At 37.3% G+C, this 23,618-nt stretch overlaps 1 protein-coding gene across 4 annotated transcripts; it reads right to left on the bottom strand.

Annotated features, from left to right (window-relative positions):
- Window positions 1-609: 609 nt before the first annotated feature.
- On the bottom strand, window positions 610-23,618 carry LRRC72 (leucine rich repeat containing 72). 4 transcript variants are annotated; one of them, XM_071735370.1, is made up of 9 exons: window positions 23,558-23,618; window positions 16,864-16,937; window positions 13,608-13,677; window positions 12,499-12,580; window positions 10,924-11,037; window positions 6,188-6,277; window positions 3,908-4,072; window positions 2,649-2,676; window positions 610-905 (listed from the first exon to the last, which is right to left on the bottom strand). In XM_071735370.1, the coding sequence occupies exons 1-9, from the start codon at window positions 23,582-23,584 to the stop codon at window positions 740-742; spliced, it is 816 nt and encodes a 271-aa protein (XP_071591471.1). In that variant the 5' UTR covers window positions 23,585-23,618; the 3' UTR covers window positions 610-739. The 4 variants fall into 4 exon arrangements, with proteins under 4 accessions (XP_071591471.1, XP_071591470.1, XP_071591472.1 ...); XM_071735369.1 differs by lacking the exon at window positions 23,558-23,618 and adding an exon at window positions 18,682-18,741; XM_071735371.1 differs by lacking the exon at window positions 23,558-23,618 and adding an exon at window positions 18,682-18,741 and having other exon boundaries at window positions 3,908-4,069.

The following is a 23,618-nucleotide window of genomic DNA, read 5'->3' as shown; positions in this document are numbered from 1 at the left end:
CAAAAGTATCAGGTAAAGTGCTACAGCATTGTATGACCCATGTGGTTATAAAAGGCAGTGTGGTAAAACCAGTCAGTGCTCTTGGGGCAGTGCATTGTATATGGGAAGCTCCATCTCTCCAAAAGGGCCAGAAAGCAAAGGCCTCCTGCATGCTGGGAGTGTATTAGCAGTCACAGACAAGAGCTAGAGATCAACATGCTTAAGTGCTCATGGTTCCACTGTATTGTGATTAAATGACTGTCCTCATAAAATTAAGTTTTTAGTGCATTCATGCAGCGCACAGATTACCAGATCAAAATTTTAATTTCTCTCAGAAATAAGCTTTGAATGGTTGCTTTCTCCTATCTTTATTTTGAGGGAGGAAGACAAATTACTGATAGTGAACACAGTAAGTCTAATTCTCCAGTAGAAATTATAAGGAATTTAATTACTTATCCTTAGTTTCTTAAAAATTAACGTGGTGTTTATTTTTAATGATTTATAATAACAATAATACGTCAGTAATTGCATTCCAACAGCTTTTACTGTAACCTGGCCACTACCCATGATCTGCTTTCTTAATTTCTTCACTTCCCATACCTGATGATAAAAGGAATGTTACACTAACAGTTTTTTTTGCTGGAACTTCATTTAATTAGATGCATGTTTCCATGTACTTGTTTTGTAGAGATATTAGCTTACTTACGAGGCTTATCTTCACATGAAGAAGAGGAATCATTTTGTTTTAAGAAGAAAGCACTCATCTAAATTTGACTGTCAGCTTCTCATGGGGTTCTTCTGCTTTGTTTTCAAGCCGCCTTTCTTGACAGGTGGCGACTTTGTTCCAGTCAAGACAGGAAAATTCCATTAGAGATCTTGTCATTGCCCGCTGTAAAATGGCATCTTCGGGGTTCTCAAATGGTTCTCTGCAAAAAGAACAAAGCAAATGTGCATTATCTGAATGTTTCCAAACTACTTTGGAGCTAATTGTCTAGACCCACTCTGGGTAGAAAGTGAAGTTAGAAGTCATAGTGACAGTAGCAGCAAGGATTTGGAAATTTTAAATGTTTGGAAGGCTTCCTTTTGTTAACAAATTTAAGAAAACAAAACAAAATGGGAAAAGCTCATAATCACAGGATTCTAACAAAAAAATAACCCATAAGTCTTAAAATGCTTTTATAGTAGACTTCTCACTACTTTTTTTTTTTTTTTTTTTTCACAAGAATTATAATTGTTATATACTTCTAATACTCTCATTCAATGGAAATCATTATTTTAATTTTATTATCACATAGTGATATGGTACCCATTAATCCCAGAATTACAGAATGGTTTGGGTTGGAAGGCCCCTTAAAGATCATCTAGTTTCAAACCACTTGTATGGGCAGGGACATTCTCCACTGGACCAGGTTGCTCAAGGGCCATCCAACCTGGCCTTGAACACTTCCAGGGAGGGGGTATCCACAGCTTTTCTGGCCAACCTGTTCAGTGTCTCACCACCCTCACACTGAATAATTTCTTCCTAACGTCTAACCTAAATTTACCCTCTTCCATTATAAAGCCATTACCCCTTGTTTTATCTCTACATGCATTTGTAAACATTAATTAATTGATGCAAATACATATTTATTTCAAGATGGATCTTTTATCTAGCTATCATGCAAATATCCCTTCCCCAAGCTCTAAATACAGAACACTGTGAGCTTGTGTTGTTCATGTATCCTGCCACAGCTGCAGTGTGGAATAGCAACAGTCCCACAGTGTCAACAAAGTATGGACAAAGACTTCATGTTAGACCAAAACCTTTTAACTCTGATGCAGTATTAAAATCTGATCTGCTAAGAAATTATTTTATAAATAGGTACTTGTAGCAACACACCCCCAATATAAACCATGTGACTATTTTTACTGAGTGTAACACTTCGAAAAGGTACCTAGCAAAGCCTAAGCATCTGTGAGAGAGAGAGAGGAAGCTACACATCAATTCCACTGGAAGCAGGTAAGAATTCATTTTTAAACATAAATTAGCTTGATTGTGAAGAGCTGGACTCAAAGTGTGTAGCTATAAAAATCAAATTATTAAATGATATCACAGAATCATAGAATGGTTTGGACTGGAAGGGACTTTAAAGATCACCTAGTTCCAATCTTCCTGCCATGAACAGGGACACCTCCCACTAGATCACATTGCTCCAACCCCCATCCAAAAAAAAATATTAAATTTTGAAACAAACCAGAATAAAAGTAGCATTAAGTACAGACTAAAAAAAGTTTCATTCTACAAGTCATAATATTTTCCAGAGAATATGTATTTTTGAACAGCCAATCAGGAGAAAGTTTTCTGGGCCATAATGCAGAGCAGCTATTCTGAAGCTCTGATCGTTAGAGTGTGCTTTTTCTAGTGATCAGTATTTGATCTTGCATATAAATAGCATTTTTATATACCCATTTCCAAATGTGAAATACTTTTCAATATTAAATTTCAAACAGCAGAGGTTAGGTTGTATCATTAGAATAATATAGAGTGCTGACTGTATTAAATAAAAAGACCAGAAATTTTTTTCTCATGGATGTTTTCTCTGCTAGGGTATTTTCTAGGCACAAGAAGAGGAAACTAGTAAATGCTTCGGAGATGCTAAATGAAAAAAATAATTAAAAGAATTACTTACCTATTTTTGCCTTTTCCAAATCCAGAGCCTACAATAAAAAGTTCAAAATAAGACATTTTAATGGTTGTACAGCATTTTGATAAGATGTATTCTAAATAACATGTTCAAATTGACTGAAAACTAGCAGATTATTTGAAATATTCAATCTTTTATTGAATTATCTTTTAAAGATCTTTTATAAAAAGATTATAAAAATAATCTTTTATTATCTTTTAAAACCGCTGTGGAAACAAGCATCTTCAGTTTAATTTTATGTAGACATATATTTCCATGCTTTTTTTTTTTCCTTCACAGAAAAATGATGCCATTGTCTATATATGTAATTGATTTCATGGTAGAGATAAATACACTTTTTTGCCTACTTTGATAATTATCAGCAAAACAAACAAATTATTAAACATTATTAGACTTTACTTTTTTTCTTAACCTTTTCAAAATTATTGTTAAATACACTGCTTTCAGGCTTAGTCTTGTGATACATACAGAAAAAACCCCAAATATTTTATTGTTATTCCAAAATTAATCCACACTATTGTTAAAAATGCTACTATCTCAGTCATCTATGCACAATATTGTTTCTCTTATCTTTAAAACTTAAAAAAATCAGACAAGACTATGGGATTTCATGACTGGTTCAGGATTGTCATTCATTACAAATCAGAAGGTTGCAGGTGGTATTCACTTGCTTTCTTGTGCCAGGATCGTGCTGTCTTCCAGATCTGAATGTTTTAAGAACTCTAAAAATTATTTCATATGGTATTGTAAAACATCCTTAAAATTTATCAAATGCAAAGCATAAAAAGGAATCCAGTTACAAAACTAGGCAAGATATGTAAAATTTAAAACACTATATAGAGGAAAATACTTTCTTCGAGAAATTATTCCATAAAAGCACTAGAGGGCATCAATACTCTATGCTGCTGAGCACTGTCTGAGAGTCTAGAAGTATATTGAGATGTTTTTAGTTCAATAAAACTAAATGCTCACAATACACATAGTGAAAAAATTAAATGTTGTTTGTTCATTTATCTTTAAAGATAATTCTGCAACTACAGGGAGTGACTAGAACTTATTTGCCACAATGCTCTTAGTCAAAAGATTCATTTGTGTCACCAGTTACTTCATGAAGCAATTTAGTTGAGTGATGCACTTACTCTTTATTACTAAACTTAGTGACTTTTTATCAGATAAACAAAAAGAACATTTTTCTTACTCAAATCACTAAAAATGTATGCTTTTCCTTACACCATTCTCAGTACCTGAGGGCATCACCAGTCTTTTGGCCGGTTGAGTGTGTCTTCTGGATCTCACTATAGTCACAAGAGGTTTATTAACTCTCCTTCCAAAAGCTATTGAGTGGACAACAGCAGACCTTTTGTGGTTATAAAGATGAAGTGCTGACTCCCTTTCTCTTTGTGTAACTGCTGTTAAAAGGGATAGAAAAATTTTATTTTTTCTAGCAACTTAAAAGGCTGATATTACCTATCTGCATTCAGAAACTGATTCACTTTTCAACGCAGAGTTTTGTAACAATAGTGGTGTAATTCTGCTATTCTAAATGGGAAGGTGGAGTGATACTTCTCAAGGCCTTAGGGTGAAGCCCCATCCAAGAAAAAAGTTTTTTTTTTTGAGTGCAGCAGGACCAGAGGTTTTAAACCAAGAAACTATAAGGCAAGATTTTTCGTACAGCTTAAATGAGACTTACTGCAGAAACCAGTAAAGATTTGGAATTTTTTTTGTGAAGTCCTGGTTCAAGGTCAGTTCAATTCCCATTGGTTGATTACAGATAGAAATTTAGAAGTGCAATCAAAAGCAAAGCTTCAAATTTTTGTCTTTTAAAGTCTAATTCAAAAAACTCTTTAAATTTTAAACTCAGAGTTTGAAACTTTTAAGTCAAAAAGAGACTTTTACCTTCAGTTATATGAACTGCATACTGACTTCAGCTAAGGAGCAGAAGTGAGCTAACAAGTAACTAACTCTGGCAGAACCATTTGGAAGTGAGGGACATTTTTAAGTCATGGTGTCTGGGGGACCAATTAGGAAGGAACTGCAGTAGTCATGCCTGGGGGAAACAAGTGTGAGCACATGTCTGGTGTAAAGGAGACAGGACTATGCTGTGGTAATGTTCCACAGATGGTGAAGAAGCTTTGTAATGTCAGAGAAATGGTTCACTACACAGAAAGTCCAGGGTACAGCTTGATGCAAATTAATACCTCGAGTCTTAACCTTGGACTGATTACAGTATAACTGTATATATGAGATTAACTCAAGGAAGTTTTATAGAAGTGCTTCTAGGGCTGTAAATGCAACATGTAATTTCCAGTCATTGCTCCCTAGTAAAAAATGATCATTAGTAAACCATCCTGACAGATGTGCTAAGGACACACATGTAACACGAGACCAAATATTCAAGAGACTGGAGGTACCGGTGCAAAATGAATGGGCAAGCCATGGCCTTGTGGTCAGATCCAGCAGCTTCTCATCAACCCCTCATGGCAGAGCCACACAATCTGCCAGCACCTGCAGGTGTCCTGTGGCTGTCTGACTCAGGTCCTGCATTTTGATTCTCCTAGAGACTGGGAGCAGGTTTTCAAGACACTGTTTCTCCTTGGCACTTTCTTATGAGGTAGAACTGGGGTATGAATCAAAACATTCCTCAGTACCCTCCAGTAATTCTCAGTCCTGCCAACCACACATACCAGAGAAAAACCCCACCAAAGCTGATGTTTTGGATCCACTCTTGCAAATTTATCTTGACTGATTTATCATCTGGCTATTCTAAGGACAATTTTCTTTTATTTTATTTTTCTGTAGAATTGACAGTAGACAAGCTGTGAAAGATCTCTTAATGATTTATGGAGATTTGTATTTGAAAGCTTGGTCAGCATGCACCTCATCAAGCAATGTGTGATGTGCATGCTGAGGCAATTATCCATACCTAATTAAACATGCTCACACATGTGAATGTACCAGTCTGATGGTACAAATGGAGGTACCTGTTTCTAAGCACAGGCTTTTATAGACAAGGGGCAATGGGCACAAGTTGTTCCTGGTGAGATTCTGATTGAACAGAAGAGAAAAATTTTTCACTGTGTGAACAGTCAGACATTAGAAGTGTCTCCTAGAAGAAGTGGTGAATTCTCCTCCTTTGGAAAGCTTTAAATCCCAGCTCCACGGGGTGCTGAGACATTTCACATAAACATTAATATTAGAAGGGGTGGATCAGATGATCCTTGAGATACCTTCCAAATGGACTGTGATCCAATCTGTGATTCTATGATGTGTCTTACCCAAAAATACATAGACTAAGATATGAGATAAACATACACAATTTAAAAAGACAGAAATCAAAAGTATCTGGCAAAGTACACTGTTAATGTCTTTCAAACTTTATTTGCTTGACAAATCATGCAAAAAAAATTAATATTTGTTAATCAGGTCTTTCGTTATATCAACAAATGCATGTAAAAGAGCAGGCAATTCACTTATTTTTCTAACCTGATTAAAATCAAATGCAACTGTCAGTGTGCAGTCCTTACCCTTCCTGTCCAGGAGCTGTACTGAAGGAAGGAAATGTATCACATAAAGCCGGTAGTCCCGTTCTTGTGCCAGGGGGTTATGGAATAGATCTGCAAAATGTATACAGGAAAAACAAACATCATCACACACACACAAAAAAAAAACCAAACCCAGCAAAAGAAAAATAACTTATCAAGGCAGGAAAATTAAAGATCACGCCCAGACAAAGATTTCTTACAAAATATTATCCAATTGTTCTTCTGCTGAGTAAGCAAAGCATAGTCTCTTTACACGTGCAAAATTACACAGACACCAAGAACTGGCTTATTTCACAGTATGAAAAATACTACAGACAAGAACCAAGTAAAGGTGTCATCATACATTCCAAACCTTTGAAGGTTTTTTTAAATTTTTTTTTTTCTGTGATACACAGGCAAAAGCACTAACTGTTTGATTTTATTTTGTATTGTAGGGTGATGCCTATTTTAAATAATAGCAGCCTTTTAGGTGTGACAGCTTAAAGATAAGACAAAATTTGTAGGGGGAAAGGGTTATTAAAACCAGATAAACTTAGGACACCTAAGGCTTTATCATGGCTGATATGAAGTATTTATACCATACACACAATATAAAATGTAAATACCCAGTCTTCTGACATTTTGACAATGTGTTCAATAACTCAAGAAACTTAAAGAGTAAAATGTTTAAAAGGGCCTAAGTTCCTGAGAACCTGGGTCCCACTAACTTTCACTGAGAGCTGAGGTACTAAACTCCAAAAGCCCATCAGCAACTTGACTAAAACACTTTCAGGTTCCATTTACCTGAATAACCAAACCTTTGCAGCACACAGAGAGGTACCAATGCTGCATTGCTGCTTTGCCAGATTAATGTGGCACATTTGCCTAGCTGACATGCCAGACCAGATTGTTTCATGAGAGTGTTATCTGATTAAAATAGAAGCTGGCTCATTCCCAGATCAGCCAACCAACAAACAAGAGTTGTTGGGCTTTGGGTATTTTCTAAACTAGAAACATAATAATGCTTTTTTTCTCCCTATACTAATGTTGTTCTCCTGAGATGGTAAAAATAATCAGGAGGCTGATACCTTGAGATCACAGAAAAGAAAAAAAAACAACCTCAAATTAATACTTTTGACAACTCCTATGAAGGTCTGGTTTTCCTTTTTGGAGGAGAGGCTGTGGCTAATATTTACTCTAGAGTAAAAAAATCCTGTTATATGTAATTTTAGCAGTTATGGAGGGAAAGAGGATATTACAGTAGGAAATAAGAGATACTAGAAGAAGTAAAAAATATGGAAATATTCCACAGAGAGTTGTAAAATACAAGGTGCCATTTCATGTTCTTCAAGATAAGTGTGACTCCCATAGAAGATTCAGTGCTTGATGCAATTTAGCAGTTATTTTGAGGATGCAGTAAAAGTGGGCAATTTGTATCTCCTACACAGAAAACACTACAGAAGAAAACTTCAAATACTTTGTTTAATAATTTTTTAATAGACCACTGTACTTAGAAGTAATAAGAGACCCACAAGGTGGCAGCAAAAGAAAGTTCCATTTTTACAGAAAATATCATAAGCTATTTTTCTGAAAAGTGTTACTTAGAAAGAATATTATGTATGTATTTGATAAATCAGTTCTGCAGTCAATAAAATACATAATAGCATTCCAGAATGAAAAAATTTTTGGAAAAATCTCTAAAAGCAGGCACATTTGGTAATGGATTGAAATGAAGATTCAAGAGAGATTTTTCTGAGGCACAAACTGAGGTTGATACTAAGTGCTTCTGAATCTGTAAGCTACTTGGAGCATGTCCCTCCTCACCAACACTGATATTTTATTCCTACTGCTTGCTCTTACAATAAATCCAACCATTTTGTATGGATCAAGATGGTATTATTTTACAAAACATCTGGGATCAATTCTTGGCTCTGCTATCTACTTTCTTGTCAAGGTCATGCAACTTTACTTCTACTAACTAGGGATAATGCTCTCTTCCTCCAAAGTTTTGTCTGTTTTCTCTATTCATAGTGCAGGAAAACAGTGTGCCTAACCCACATGGGGCAGAAAGGAACTACTGTGGTAGAAGCATACTGAAGAACAAAAGAAGTTTTCTGAGGTCTAGCAGCAAGATGTTATCAGCTGTGGATAATAAATCAGTCGAAGCAATTTGCAGAGTACATACCAAAAATCTTGGATTCCAAAAGGGAGATGTGAACACAAGGTGAGCCTGTACAGAAACCCTTCACATCTCCCAAGAGGCTGCAGTGGTGAGCAACCCACCTTATAAATCTTCAGAAGCTGAGTGTCTTCCCTAAACACCTGACAAAGAATGGTGTTATGCTAAAAACCCATGCAGGGTAGTGGGAAAAAAGATCACAAGAGACCCTTAAGGAAGAGAAAGGCAACATTTTGGCAGATGGATGCTACTTCTGAAGTGAACAATAATAGTGCATTAGAATGCTTCCTTTTAACAGGTCTAATGTTCCCAAGAGCTACAAAATCATAAAATCCTATTATGCATCCAGAAGTTCTGTTGAAGGCTAGCAAGTGGTAGCTGGCAATAAAAAAGATCTACCTCACAACAGAGAGAATTCTTCCATTTCTAAAAGATTTTTTGTTTTATAAAGGTGAATTATGAGCACAAGCCTTTTCAGAGTTACCCAGTGCAAATTCTGCACTCATTTCATATTTCTGAATAATTTAAGTAGGCAGATAAATGATACAGTAATATGATGCACAGGATATGACTTTGATAATGTGTTTTGTTCATTTATTGCTGTCATTCAAATAGGACAGTACATTTTACTTCCCTGATAGAGTCCTGTTAATTTGAGAATTCATTATTATGAAATTTCTTTGAAACAAACACACTGACGATTTTTTCATGACTGTAAATGTCAAAAACCAATTACTGTAAAGTTTAGAAAGTTAAGGTTATTAAGTTTCTCCCACTGATTAGCATTTTCTCTCATATCTTTGAACTAAAGAACAATTATTTTTTCAGGGCAGACTGGCATATTTTATAAATTGTTTGATAGTTCTCTTAAACACTTGCTTTTCTATGGTGGTGGCCAGCTCAATACGCACTCAGTTTTTGCTATATCTTTGTGGCTGCCACTCATAAAAACTCAGCAGCACTTTACCTGCTGTTTGTATTTCCCACAGATGGTTGCAACAAGTACAACAAACTCCCTGTGCATGCTGAAGCTCCTTATTAATAGGTAGGGACATTACATTCAAGTGACTGCATGATTCCTACATAGGATGTCTGTCCAGATTTTGCCTAATTACTTCCAGCAACTGCATTCTCCAATGGACTACTTTTTCAGTCTTGAACATAATGAAAAATAATGCAGTAATTTGGGTGCCATGCTCTCCTCCTAAACACTTGATTTTTTTTTTTAATTTCGGCCCAGTGTCAAGTTCAATTAAAAGTGTACTTTTCAAACCCTATTTTCTTTTCCCCCAGTCAGACATCCAGCTTTGGAGTGCATAAAGAGGCATGGCTTGATGACTGTGTCATTAAGGTGTGAAAGTTGTTTCATGTTTTCTCAAAGCTCTGAGCATTTGGCATGACCTATGACGACATTCTTTTAGGAACCACAGAAAAAGACTGCTAGTACTTTCACTTTCTGTAGCTCAGTAGCATAAAATCCCACTTTCCCTGGAGGCTAATTCTTATGTTGTAACTTAGTGGCGCCAACACTGTCTTGTATAACTTAATCTGAAATTTCAGAGCCTATGCTCCTTTAATTTCCAGCCAGTATATCAAAAAGTAGAGAACAAATCATATGTGGGTTTATGAAGAGTGGCTGAGGGAACTTGGGTTGCTTAGTCTAGAGAAAAGGGGGCTCAGGAGAGATCCTATGGCTCTCTACAACTACTTGAAAGGGGGTTGTAGCAAGGTGGGTGTCAGTCTCCAAAGTAACAAGCGATAAGACAAGAGGAAATGATCTCAAGTTGGGCCAGGGGAAGTTTACATTGGATATCAGGAAAAAATTCTTCCCTGACTGGGTTGTCAGGCAGTGGTACAGGCTAGCCAGGAAAAGTGTTTCAGTCACCATCCCTGAAAGTATTTAAAAGATGTGTAGATGTGGTACTTAGGGACGTGGCTTAGTGGTGGGCTTGGCAGTGCTGGGTTAACAGTTCAACATGTCAGTCTGAAAAGTCTTTTTCAACCTAACATTTCTGTAATTCTAAGTGTGCTAAATGCCAGATTTGTTATACTTAATATCTGAGGCTTATTTATTCTTAGACTAGGAATCCATAATGTCTACTAAAAAGATGCAGAAAGCAAGTTCTATGAATAACAGAAATAATGAGACAGGAATTTATGTGCTATCATGAGTTATCACTCATGCTCTCAACAGCATTAACACCCTGTTTCTCAGCTCCCTTCACCTCTGTGATAACCTCACTGTACTCCCATTATCCCTTACAAAAAAAGCAGAAGTAAACTGCTTTGACTGCCTCCAGTCTGCTCATTCAGGAGACTGGCTAGCCAGCAGCCAAAAAGAGTTAACTCCTGAACTCATTTGGCAGGTTTGATGTTTTTCAGTTGAGGCACTCTCTGTGGAATTTTCATGTCTTAAGAGTTCTCTTTCTTCTGTCATATTTGATACCTGGTTTCAAAAACTATTAGCAAATGATATGGATACAGACAAGAAACAGCCTGATAAGGAACACTAAAAAAAAACAACTGCTCACTATTCTTCAAAACAAAAATAAGGTATTACTTAGGTTCTGCAAGCTTATCATTCCTTTCAATTCCTTCACTGTTCTGCCAAGTTTTCCTAACTGGTTGTTGTGAAGGAACAGGATCTGTAACACATGTAAGTGGTTCAGAGCACCTGAAATAAAATAAAAATAAAATAAAATTATTCTCAACATACTGACTGCTTTTATTAGATAATAACTTTGTCATGCTGCATACTGTTGTCAATATTCTAGTTACCCATCCATGCCTGCCTTTTGGTAACAACTTGCATGAGATTAGTTTAAATAAATAAATAAATCAATCAGGGATTTCAATGTTCCTTTCATCTTTATAGCTACATCCTTTGAACATATGCTTAACTTCTGTCATTCCAGTTCCTTTTGTTTGTCCCCATCACTCTTGCCTCAACAAATCAACATCAACTGCATCCTCTCTTCTTCTGCTCTTCCTTCATCCTATATCCCAGTAATCCTTGGTTAATTCTTCTTCCTTTTACCCTTACCTTTGCCTCACAAACAATAGTATATCCCTAATGCTACCTTTTCCTCACAAGCAATAAAGAGGGAATCCCTTAGAAAACAGTTCCATTTCAAATAATTATTAAGGTATTAAAAAGTTATTACAAAATATTGTTGTGGCTGACCCAGATTTTTTGTTTACATCTTCACACCACATCAGACACAGGCATCTCATTATCCAAACTCTATACAGTATTTCTCATCCACAATTCACTACCAATGATACTTGCCCTGCTGTTTACCCTTATTTTATCTTCTGTATTGCCTCTTATACCCATATGTTTATTTCTTTCATACACTCATTATCCTCAAAATCTCACAGAAATTAATCAGCATCTCTTATCATCCCAAGAATTTATAGATAAAAGATAAAAGTAAAATATTAACATTTAAAATGTATAGAATATACACAATTTTGTTATGATTTGGCCTCTTCCTTCTTCATTCTAGTACAGCCACTTTAATTTGCATGAGCAAGCAAAACTAAAATAGAAATGTAAGACATGCATTTTTACAGTAGAACAGTTTTACAGTAACTTTGCAAAATACTTCTGATTATAATTGTAACTATATAATGAAGAATCTGAAGAAGTGGGACAACTTACTAACTTGTTACCCTTTTATTTTTGTGTGAAATCTGTCAGCACTGCTATCAGTTTTTCATCATATAAGCATAAATGTCTCTCAAAAGGTACTTCTATCAGCTTACAGAGTATCTGGTCAGCAGAAGGACTACATCATGTAAACAAAGCTTTGCATGCTCATTTTCAATATGGAATATGGCCACTTAATATCAAAAATATTTTTGTAATTGCCTTACATGAGTGTGAATGGCATTTCATCCCTTAGACCAGGATAAACACATCACTTTCCTGGCACTCAAGCATGCTGGAACCATTAAAGCTCTAAGAAAACCATTCACTTGTATTGCAATGCACACAAGTACACATACAAGCACATCAGTCCTTCCAATCATTAAGTTACCCCATGTCATCCACTCTTATAATTTGAATGCCAATGCAAAGAAAAGAAAGTGTAGGTCTCAGCTTAACAATCTATAAAGGGAATATTGATACCTGATACATCTGTCAGTTCATTATTGTTGAGGTAGAGCTCAGTTAGGCAATAGTTTTTTTTCAAGAAGGTTAAATCTTGGATCTGAAATTAGAGTTAGGAAAACTGTTATATGTTAGTCCAAATTTAACTTTGGAGAACTAGAACTATAGGTAGTTTCTTTTATTTCAGTTTAAGACTCCTAGTTTAAGGGTTCTCTTGGCAGCTGAACCTTCCTTTTAAATACTACTTACAGATCAAATACACACAGCACAGCCTAACCTAAGTTTTTGAACTACAAATTCAATATTTGTCTTTAGAAATATATTTTATTATGAGAACATTCTTGTGGGTAGAGTAATTCTATCTTTATACTCCTGGAATACACCCTTGGAACAATACCAGAACTAATTTCAAAGTTCTTTGTTACTGCTTAGGTAGGAAACAGATATATGCAAAAATCAGGTTTATCTTTTAAAGCCAGCAAGATTGGTTCTGCTTAGTCATCAGCCCATGCTCTCTCTTTCTTCAGTATCCTTTAGAAAACAAGGGAAAAAGCTTATCAAGGCCTGTGATTTTTAGTTCAACCTTTTAGTGTATCTATATTTTTGCTTTTAAAAATAGTTGGATAATCACAGGTCTTTCAATGAAGTTGACATAAGATGATATATAATTGATGTTAGCCTGAGGCAGAAGATATACATACACTCTTAAGTGACATGGAATGTAAATTTGTTTTTTCTGCTGCTCACAGAGTTACTTATTTTCCCAAGTTAAGAACCTGAACCTATTATGAAAGTCATGTGAATTACTGTACAGTAAAATATTGAAAAGCAAATTGGAAATTAATGTTTTTATCACTTTTCTTGAACTTTAATTGCCAGTACTAACAGTGAAGGTTTGGGCTCAATTGAAGCATTTAACAATGGTTGGCAATATATTTGGAGATTTCTAAATCAGGTAATTCCACTGTCAAGTAGATGATTTTGTGTAAGATACAATGTATTTTGGATTTGGCTGGAAACTGTAGCATATGGAATGTATGGAGAATATTTTCTGTTAGAAAAATTACTAAATAATAATTAGGGAGTATAAATGCATTAATCCACTCTTTAAATTAATATATTTTTACCTTATTGTTGTTAATCCACAAATACCTTAACCTACGAAACCGTGATAGACTTGGGATGCTTCTTATTCCTCTGGTGGAAGAAAAAACACAACGAGTAACAAATTTCTCCACATTAATGGTACTTAATTGCTTTATAGAGTGCTGAATTTTTTATAAATCATATTATATGAGCACTAAAAAGCCACACTTCTTTAGAAATCATAGCAGAGAAAGAAGCAGAGAGCAAGACAGCAGAGACAGTTTAAGAATTCTACACACCTGAAAGCATAACAAAGAACTAACTGGGTGGTAAAGAAATGGGAGGAAACTAAGTAATATTTTTTTTTCCCCATAATAATAATATTTATTTTCACAGGGAGTATGAGTCCTGTGTACTTTGCAGTTTGTAGAAACTGCTCTGAACGCAGGTGAAGTTTGGCATCCTGGGGATACCAAACTAACAGGGAAATTGCCTCAAACTATCTCCTATGTGCTGGTAAGGTTTCTATCACTTTGAACTTGGTAGTGTAGTATAAATAACAAGTTACCTGCTAACCAGAGAATATTAGTGAGCTGCTGAGTAATTTTCACTAATTGCTGCCTCTTATTTTTTATTGCTTTAAATAAACATTCTTTATTTCCTCTAGAATAATTACAAATGACCTTTACATGACAAATTTTCATTGACTTAATAAAACTTCCCTTGTGGAAAATGTTGCAACATGAGGACCAGTGTCTAAGAAAGAACCAACAGGATTGATAACAATTAATGTCATATCATCAGCCTAAAATGACCTGCATGTTTTCCAACTGTGAAGCCTCGTCTCTAGTTTGCCACTGGCTTTTGTTTTGTTCTGTTTTGTCTTCTTTTGTTTTGTTGTGGTTTGGTTTGGTTTGTTTTTTGTTTGTTTTGTTTTTAACAAACCCTCCAGAAACAGATGAAGGGAGAGGATACCTTCTCTAATCTTGCACTTGAAATAAAAAACCTGCTGAGAGCAAGCCCTACAAAGTTGAGTTGCTGTACTTCTATTCTTCTGTATGTCTGAAGATCAGATTGTCCCATCTTTTCACTTACTTTGTTAAACTATTTGGCTTCCATAGACATAATCCATAGAAATAATTTTTTCAAATACATATTTATATGTCTACTGTCACAAGTAAGCAGAAAATACATTACTGCAAGTAGTAAAGAAAAGCAGATGAGTGTTGACAAGACATACAGTAGCTCTTACAGAGCTACAAAGTAATTCTTCTGTATAGTTCTACCTGTACATCCCTGAACTATTTTTAAGGTAAGAAAGCCAAAACTTCCTCATATTCTCTGTTGCTGCCATTCCATGCCTAGTTTACAGGTTTACACTTTAATTGGTTTTACTCCCTCGCTAGTAGCAGCCTCATCCTGCCTATCTCTTGTGGGTTTTTTCTGGTATTAAGGCATTTAATTTGCCCCAGGTAGAGCTTAATTCCTCTTACATTTTAAAAGAGCCTGTCCCTTTCTGTGTGCCTTCCAGACTTTACATGTCTCTTACAAACTGATCCTTTTTGGCCTGCAGCACTGCTTTTGTACCTACCGCTAAGTTAATCAGTTTTCCTAGGATGACAGTTTTCAGTGTCCAAAAGTACATCTTTTCATGGCCCTTTAAAAACAGTCGTTTAAAAATACCATTTCTTTCCCTTTTATTTGATTGACTTTAATTACTATTTTTTCATTATATTATTTCTTATTTCAACAAGCAGAAAATTATATCAAACTAACTGCTGAGAAGACATGATCTGATACTGAGATTGGCTGAGGTTCAAGGTATATATAAGCTGATACAGAACAGAAAGAATTCATTTCTCTCCAATCATCAAGGAAGCCTGTTTTCACCATCTTTTCCAAAATGGTTTCATGGGAAGACAGCTCACTTCTATATCTGCTATATGTACACTTCTTTTTATTCCATAAAAAATAAAAAAATAAAAAAAAAAAAAAAAAAAAAAAAAAAAAAAAAATTCAAAGCCAGCGAGGGCATACATTTAAATCTTCAAAATGAGAACATATGCCTATTAAAATGGTATACACAGTCTTAATTCTTCTATGCATATATATTATAATCAGTTTCTTGTATTGCTTAGATAATATTTACAAGGATTTTGTAATTTTCTCATTATATAAATGTCTCCCTTAGATTTTACATATGTTTTCTTCTTTCTAAAAATACATGTTTTAATACTTTTCACAGTTACTATATGCATTTTCTTTTCACGAAGCATCAAATACTTTCTGAGTGTAAAATGGGATACCTGATAAGGAATTTTAAAATAGCAGTGGGCACATTAAGATTTTCAAGGCAACCTGATTTCCACTAAACACAGGCTAGACCACACTTGCCCCTGAATCATTAACCTACATTTATATATGATATCAACTGCACAAACACTAGATGAAGTTCTGAGGCTGCAGACAGGTATGCAACACTTGGAACTATGCCCTGGCCAGAAATTCAAAGTATCCTTTTCAAAAACCTTAGAAGTACGCCCTGTCATGTATCCATCTTTCTCTGGTAACCTCTCAACGTGTTCATTTTATAACGTGCATCTCTATCAACCTAGATCACCCACAGGTTCATGAAAGCTTTGCCTTCCTTCACTTAGCATGGTTTCTTCTCATCTGCCCTACATCTTAAGCTGTTTCATAAAGCACTCAGAAGAGATCAGTTCTCTGATGAGTACTGCCTGCCCCAAACAAGTGTTCTTGTACTGACTTCATGCTGCCCTGCCCTCTCTTCAACTCTTAGTAGTAGAGATGCAGGTAATTTCAAAGGTGCAACCAATGAGTTTCAGTGTTGCAATAACAGATTTCTTCAGGGAGGTCAGAAATTTGGCAGCCTCAGACTGGGAAGATCCTGTGTTCTTTTCATTTGCTTTCTTGACACTCTTTCCACCCAGCCTTACAAGCCAGTTACAACAGGTAGAGATTAAGTCTCACTCCTCTGCTCCCTGTGGTAGAAGTTCAAGCACAGCTCTGTGAACTTACAGACCCCCGAGCAAGTCTGGGTTGCTGGAGAAGGATTGTGTTTCTAGGGCTGGGGCAGTTAAACTACTTCACTGTGTCTGCTGTGTCTGCCAGTGTATCTTCACCATTTTGTCCTAGACAACATGTATGGACTAGCTATAAATATGATTTTTTGATATGTCACATATAAATGATGCTCTGATACAGAAAGCACTATGAATGGTTACCATTTACTGAGTTCTACTTCTAGCAAAAGCCAAACAAACATATTTTACTTACTGTCCTGCCAGATACAATACTAAGACATCCACATTGCTCTTGAAGCCCCAGGTCTTCAGCTGTTTTTCTACTGCCTGAGAGCACACAGTACATGTCAGCATAACATACTGCATAATTCTATAATTTAGTACATTATAACATATATATATTCAGTGCTAGATTAATATGCACACCAAAATGAATATATGCATCACAGCATCTTACAAACTATCACGTAGTTGAGGAGATACTAAACTAGCAGTCTCTATTTTAAATTGATAAAAATATGGTTATTTTATACATTAATTTTCTTGTGGAGAATCACAGTTCATTCATAGACAGAAAGCAAAAAAGTAATGTTTGTTGAGGAGGAAATGGGCTTCCCACTCAGGTCAGTCAGCCCAGAACAAGAGAACTGCTTCAACACAGTTGAACTTCAACACAGTTGCAACTTCATTTTAAGCAACTTTATACCCATAATGTTTAAAAATTATGCATCCAGAAAACTCTGCTTGTACAATTAATGTTCAGAAATGTAGACACAGTTCTGCTTTTCAGACTCTTATTGCTGATATGCCATAATTTGGAAAACTAATAAATCCTAGTAGCACAAAGATTATGGGTATCACTAACCAGTGGTTGATAAAAAGGAACATGTCTATCAGAAAAAAAATGGGTTTACTACATGAGTTACTATGCCCAACATCACCAAGTTCACCGTTGTTTGGAACACTAAAGTGGTATAACTTTGCAAATACGTCTTGGAACCACCAATGGGTACATTTAGAGTGACCTATACTGGCTGCACAAGGACTCCAGGGTGTTTCGGGTGCATTAAATATACACGAAATAACGGAGGGTGCGCTCGCAGAGGGCAGCAGCAGGGAGCTGTCAGGGTGGGTGCAGCAGCGCACTTCACCTCACACAGCTCACGGTGGCAGGGTGGCCATTTGCCCATCACTCGGGACAGCCCGCAGCTCGATGGCAGCTGCCAGGCAGGCGAGAAATCCGGGACAAATGGCCATCTTTTGCTTCCTACACAGACAAAATCTGCAGATGGAACAAGAGACGATGTCTGAAAAAAAACCAAACCAAACCAAACCAGCTGTGCGACAACCCCAGTCCTTGGGGACTGCAGAAGGCGGGCGGCTACCAGACATACCGAACCGACACCTACTGCCGGCACAGAAATCCGGGACACTGCGTTCGACAGTAACGTTTAGAAAGAAGCCTGTGCCCGAAGAAGAGTCGCACTTCTCAAACTGCATTGTTTGCGATCGCCTCACGCCCTCCCATCCCCGCCCCGGGACCCTCCTGCCCAGTCAGCCCCGGTTCTCTGCCGCACCACCCCGCGGCCCGAGGCGCCCGCAGGGCCCCAACCGCTCCCGGGGAGCTCAGGTGCGCGGTTACTCCCGGCCGAACCCTCCTCACAAAGAAGGGGCTGGGGCTGGGGCTGGGGCCGACTGCCTTGGAGCAGCCGAGCCGCTGGCTGCTGCCCCAGGGCCGGACCGCGCTGCCAGAGCGAGAGAGGAAGGTTAGCTCCTTCCGCCGCCGCCTCAGGAGAGCCCTTGCAGCCCTTCATGTTGTAATCCGTAGCGAGCCCACCCTTCCCCTCCCCGCCTCCGGCTCCGCAGAGCGAGGGGGCGAGGTCGGCGCCGCTCCCCTGTGAGGCCGGGCCGGGGGCGCTGCGGGGGCGGGAGGGCTGCGAGGGGCCGCGCCAGGGGCGGTCGCCGTTCAGCGCGGCGCCGGGCGGGAGGTTGGGGAGCAGCCGCGGAGTAGCGGGGGCCCTGGCAGAGAGCCGGGGCGGGGGAAGAGGCAGGAGGAAGCCGCTCGGCTCACCTGCTCACCGGCGCAGGCGGCCGCCGCCATTTTAGAGTCCCGTTTCTAGGCAGCCGGGGGGAAGGAGTGCGAGCGCCGGGGGGTAGCAGAGGGGGACTGGGACAGCGCGGTCCCAGCGGTTCCTGAGGAGTGGCGGCCCCCCTGTAACACCGAAATGGGAGCCAGAACCTCTGCGGGGCAGTCCAAACCTGGACATCAGCCCAGGCTTGGTGTCAGGGAAGGCAACTCAATGCCGAGCGAGGGGCGCCTCTCCGGAGCGGGCAGCCGAGGGGGGACCAGGTGTCTGCGGGAGACCCCGGGAGGGAGGCGGCTGGGGGAAATCGGGGAGACCTGCTTTACCTCTGGAAACTCTCTTGAGTCGTATTCACTCGAAATCCTGAAAAAGTGTGGTTTTAAACTACATTCCTTTGGGGTTTGTTCGGGTTTTTTTGGGGTGGGGGTGGGTGGGTTGGTTCTTAAAGCACAAATCCAGTGTGGATGTATGCACGTCACTTACAAAGGAAACATTTGCAACTTTTAATTTGCATCTAATCTATACCGTGTGTATCACTCCTTAGCAGCTTTCACATCACCTTTGGTGCTCGAGTAAGCATCTCCCATGGCTGTTCCTGGAATGGGCCCACGCTGTGACAGCGGGTTTCATTGAGTTTGGTTGTAAAGTAACACAAAATGTTTATGATACCCACATGTGTAGGCAACTGTTGCCATGCTGTTATTTTTGTAACCATTTTACTGCATAGCACAAGCTGAACAATATAAAAAAGCCCTTTCCAGCGTGTGTGCTCGCACGCTTATGTGCATGTAGGACAATAGAAAATGTTTGATCAAGCTACAACAAAAATATGTCTGAAAACTTGGAGCTTTATTTAGAACTTAATTTACACAGAGTAGTCAAGTTAGCAGAAACAGTCATTGTAAATTATGTGCAACTGATGTACAAAGGAGCAAGAGTTGTGTGTGCAAATATATGAATAAGCTGTCCCTCATGGAATTAATTACGTGCGTGCCTTTGCTTGTTCAGACCACTGAAACTAGATGTAGTGTGTATGATGGAGGAATGGAACTACAGTACAAGTATTATATTGCAAATAGCTAATTTTCACAGAAAAATTGTGTGGGTGGCTTCCATTTCAGCTAGGTAGCTTTAAACAAATAGAAAACTCAAATAAGAAAGACCAGATATCTTAAAAGTATAAAACTGATGACAGAAATATGTTTAATCACTTATTTTAGCTTCTGAAAGTATCCCTAGGGTATTAAAACACAAAAAGAGAACAGGTCTGGCACACAGACCTGTGTTTTTTTCATTTTACATTTGAGCGCTGTGTTTTCAACCAAAAAGATAAAGCTACCAGTTTCAAACTGTGAAAGGCAAGATGATTATTAAGGAAAACGTCAAATTTAATAATAAAATTGTCATCAAGTAGTCCAAATAACAAGATAAGAGAAGTAAATTCAGTATTCTGAAGTCTGGAGAGAGAAGAGAGAGCGAGCACCTCTAGAAGATACTTTGTCTTTTAGAATAAAGAGCTGTGGCATGCATGGGTTGAGTTTTGTTTGGATGTATTTTGGTTTTTTTAAGGTGCTTGTCTCTATCAGTAATTAGTAGCTACAGACTTAGTCTGGATGCCTAAATAGAGACTGTTTAACAATAAAGAAAATTAAGCTGTTTCTTTCTGCATCTGCAAGGAGACATTTAAAATCCCCACAAAGTTTAAAGGAGCTTCAGCAGAAAATGAGTATTTTTGTATTCAGAACAAACTATCACCATATTTTCCACTGACTAGGAAAATAGTCCTTTTCCAAAACATGTCACCTGTCACCTATGTAATCTTGTTTCTGGATTCCTGTGCATAAATGAATAAATGATCACTTGTCCTTTGTGATATTCAGAAAAATTACGTAGTTGCTATGCACGCTCTTCCAAAAAGATCTCCTTATACTTCCGTGCTAAAAATTCTTCTGCTTATACATGAATATGCAACAAGGGAATATGATCTTGGAGTTTGTGATAACAGAACATGAAAATAGGGGAAAACACAGATATTCTATTTCTGCTGATGAAGGTGGTAGGATAGAATAGGAGATTATTCATTTTGTAAATCACCAGGACTGCAGATGCCTTGAGAAGTTCATCTGGCCCACAGAGCAACACCGTTTATTCCTCCCTAAATCAAAGGCCTTCTACTGCATTTGAGTTTGTCCATACTTCAACCCCACATCGTGGGTAGAGGAGATTGTCACTGTACCACTTCAGTGACCACACTAGAGAAACATAGGCTTGATTTGGATAATGAAGTTCTGATTAAACACAGTGTAAAACACAGTCTGTCTGTCCACATTTCTGAGCCCCTGTACATGGGCTTGGATGGTCTCCAGTCTCCCACATTATCCTCTTGGGAAAATATGATGGGAACAGTTTTATCAAAGTCTAGCAAATGACTTGGACAATAATTAGCTGATGGGCTAATTATACCTTATTTATGCCTTTATATATATGCCTTATGTATAAATATATATAATATATATTGCATATTATAATATATAATATGTATACTATAATATATTATTATATGTTATGTATATAAGCTTTTATATATACACCTTTATATGCTCATACCTTTTTGAATTTTTTTTTCTTTTTACTTTTCAATTACTTTCATATGGTTTTACTGAAATATTGGTAGCACAAAGGCTCTTTGTAACTTAGTGCTCAATAGCTGTGAAAGATGCAACATAAACATAAACCTAATGGCTAGTACATGGCATTTTTATTCAAAGTTTAGTTGTTTTTTGCCTATGATATTAGAACTGTGTTGTTTGTTTTTCCAGGTTTATATTTGATTTCTGTATAATTTCTAAAAACTACTGGGCTGAAGGTCTCTATTTCTCTCTAAATTATACTAGTAAGATTTTTGTTTCATGCAACGTTCCAAATATTTTAAGTAAAATCTGTTCTCAGTTAGATAATTTAAACTACTTGCATATTAATCTCACTTTTGTAGTCTTATTTACCTTTGAGTTAATGTTGAGTGTGTTTCAATGCATCTTCCTGACAAGGCCTGCATTTTTACAGCACATTTATTCAGTGCAAAAAGAAAAAATACTTAACAATGAAAAATAAAACAGCAAGATTGCATTCACACCTTTTTTTTCATAAATGGATATAATAAAATTACAGTATTGCCTGTGTCACACTAATGCTGCATAGAAACCTGTATAATTAACTTGCTTTTGAGGTTGTAAATAGATTTCACTTGGAAAGGCGTGAAGTAAATGCAAAATATTGTAGATAAATGCATATTTCCTTTTTTCTTCTTGTTACCGGAAATATTTTATCAGTGTTTATCAGGTGAAACCCAAGAGCCTGAGGACAGATCAGTAGGATATCCCACCTGCATTCCAGCTATTTCTCCAGAAGAGTGTGGGTCTCCTGTAGTCCAGTAGCTGCAAGCCCTGTGCAGATGTTTCAAATACTCCACGCTGTCTAAAGCATGCAGGCATTTGGATGACTTCTTTTGCTCGTACTATTAATCTTGCTGATGGCACTGACAACGTTGCAGTGACCCTAACAAGTCTGGGAGCAGAATCTTGGGAGAATGTGTTTGGTTTGGGTTTTTTTTTTCCCCAATAAATAACGCAAGCTGGACCCTATATTTAAATAGTTCAAACTTCTTTCAATTTTAAGGTAGTGATTAACTTAAATGGTTAGAATACTGCCTAGGAAACAAGAAATTTGAATTCTTTAGTTTTTCTAGAATTATGTGTAAGATAAATTAATATAAGTTACACAATGACAAGTGTAAGGGAAGAAGGAGAAATAGTCAACAATGCATCCCATGGCAGAATTGTTCCATCAGACTGCACAATATGGATAAAATAGCTCATTCAAATCCAGCTCCAGTCTGACTTGACATGTGAGTACTACCCTGGAGAATAAAGAACACCATCACCACAAATGAGACAGGCTTGAGGGATAAGTCTTATTTTCTATCAGCACAATTTGGATGTATAATTGATTTCAAGATAACCAACTCTTAACTTGATTCTCTGGCCATCCTGATTGCTGGATCCTTCCTGCAGTTCAGCTTTAAGTCTTATCAGCAGTCAGAAAAGAAACTCATGTCTGATGCATCTCTTTTATAGGTATGTGCAAACATTACATCTAATGATCCTATTACTCTAGCTTCTGAAATATACATTCTAATGTTTCAGAATGTTGCTTGTACACTTCCACAATTAATCTATCCTAACATATGTAGAAAAAAAAGAAAAAAAAAAAAAAAGGAAAGTATCTCCATTGCTCACATATGTTTTCCAGAACATGAAAACTGGAAATTTTGGCCTTCTATAATATGCAAGCTTGGAATGCCTGAGGCTTCATGGGAAGATATTTTAATAGAGAATTTCTTATAAGTGTTGCTGTTACTCATATAAAACTTCTGTATTCTGTACTTGAAATCAAATTACTAAAATTTTTGGTATTTTTCATTAAAAGATATTAGGCATGTTTAAAACTTTTAACACCGCTTCCTAAAAAAATTGACCACCATAGCACTTAAGGAATTGTTTCTAAAAGGATAATGTCTACAGAGGTCTCTACATGTAGAAGTCAGTGCTGCTCTTACTGATGGCTGATTGCAGAGTGCCTCTTAAGTCAGACAATTCTTCATCACTGGGCTGGTTTCATAACCTACAGATACTGAAAAAATCCCTTTTCACTTTCACATATTTTTAAAATTGTGATGGCTGTCAAAGTAATGTTCAGGCGAAAACTGGTATTCTGTCTTTCTAGTATGTTGGCAGTGAGGCTAGGTTTACATGGTGCAAGACTGTGTCAAGCAGAGATGCACAAAAGAGGCTCTAAATTAATTACCTGGAGTATTGGAAGGTCTTTGTCCATTGCTGGCTCTCAAACACTATCTGTAGAACCACGG

This window comes from Heliangelus exortis, chromosome 2 (genome assembly GCF_036169615.1).
Source record: "Heliangelus exortis chromosome 2, bHelExo1.hap1, whole genome shotgun sequence".
Taxonomy (NCBI): domain Eukaryota; kingdom Metazoa; phylum Chordata; class Aves; order Apodiformes; family Trochilidae; genus Heliangelus; species Heliangelus exortis.
Note: the sequence above shows the minus strand (reverse complement) of the source record. Positions and strands in the feature narration are given on the sequence as shown.

What these genes read in the sequence shown, in the direction of transcription:
- LRRC72 (XM_071735369.1), bottom strand. Translation starts at nt 18,711, where the DNA reads ATGGCGGCGGCCGCCTGCGCCGGTGAGCAG. An exon ending in GATAAGCTTGCAGAACCTAA is followed by an intron (nt 6,278 to 10,923) that starts GTAATACCTTAT and finishes TACATTTTGCAG; the next exon opens with ATCTATTCCATAACCCCCTG. An exon ending in ACAGCTCCTGGACAGGAAGG is followed by an intron (nt 4,073 to 6,187) that starts GTAAGGACTGCA and finishes CCCTTTTAACAG; the next exon opens with CAGTTACACAAAGAGAAAGG.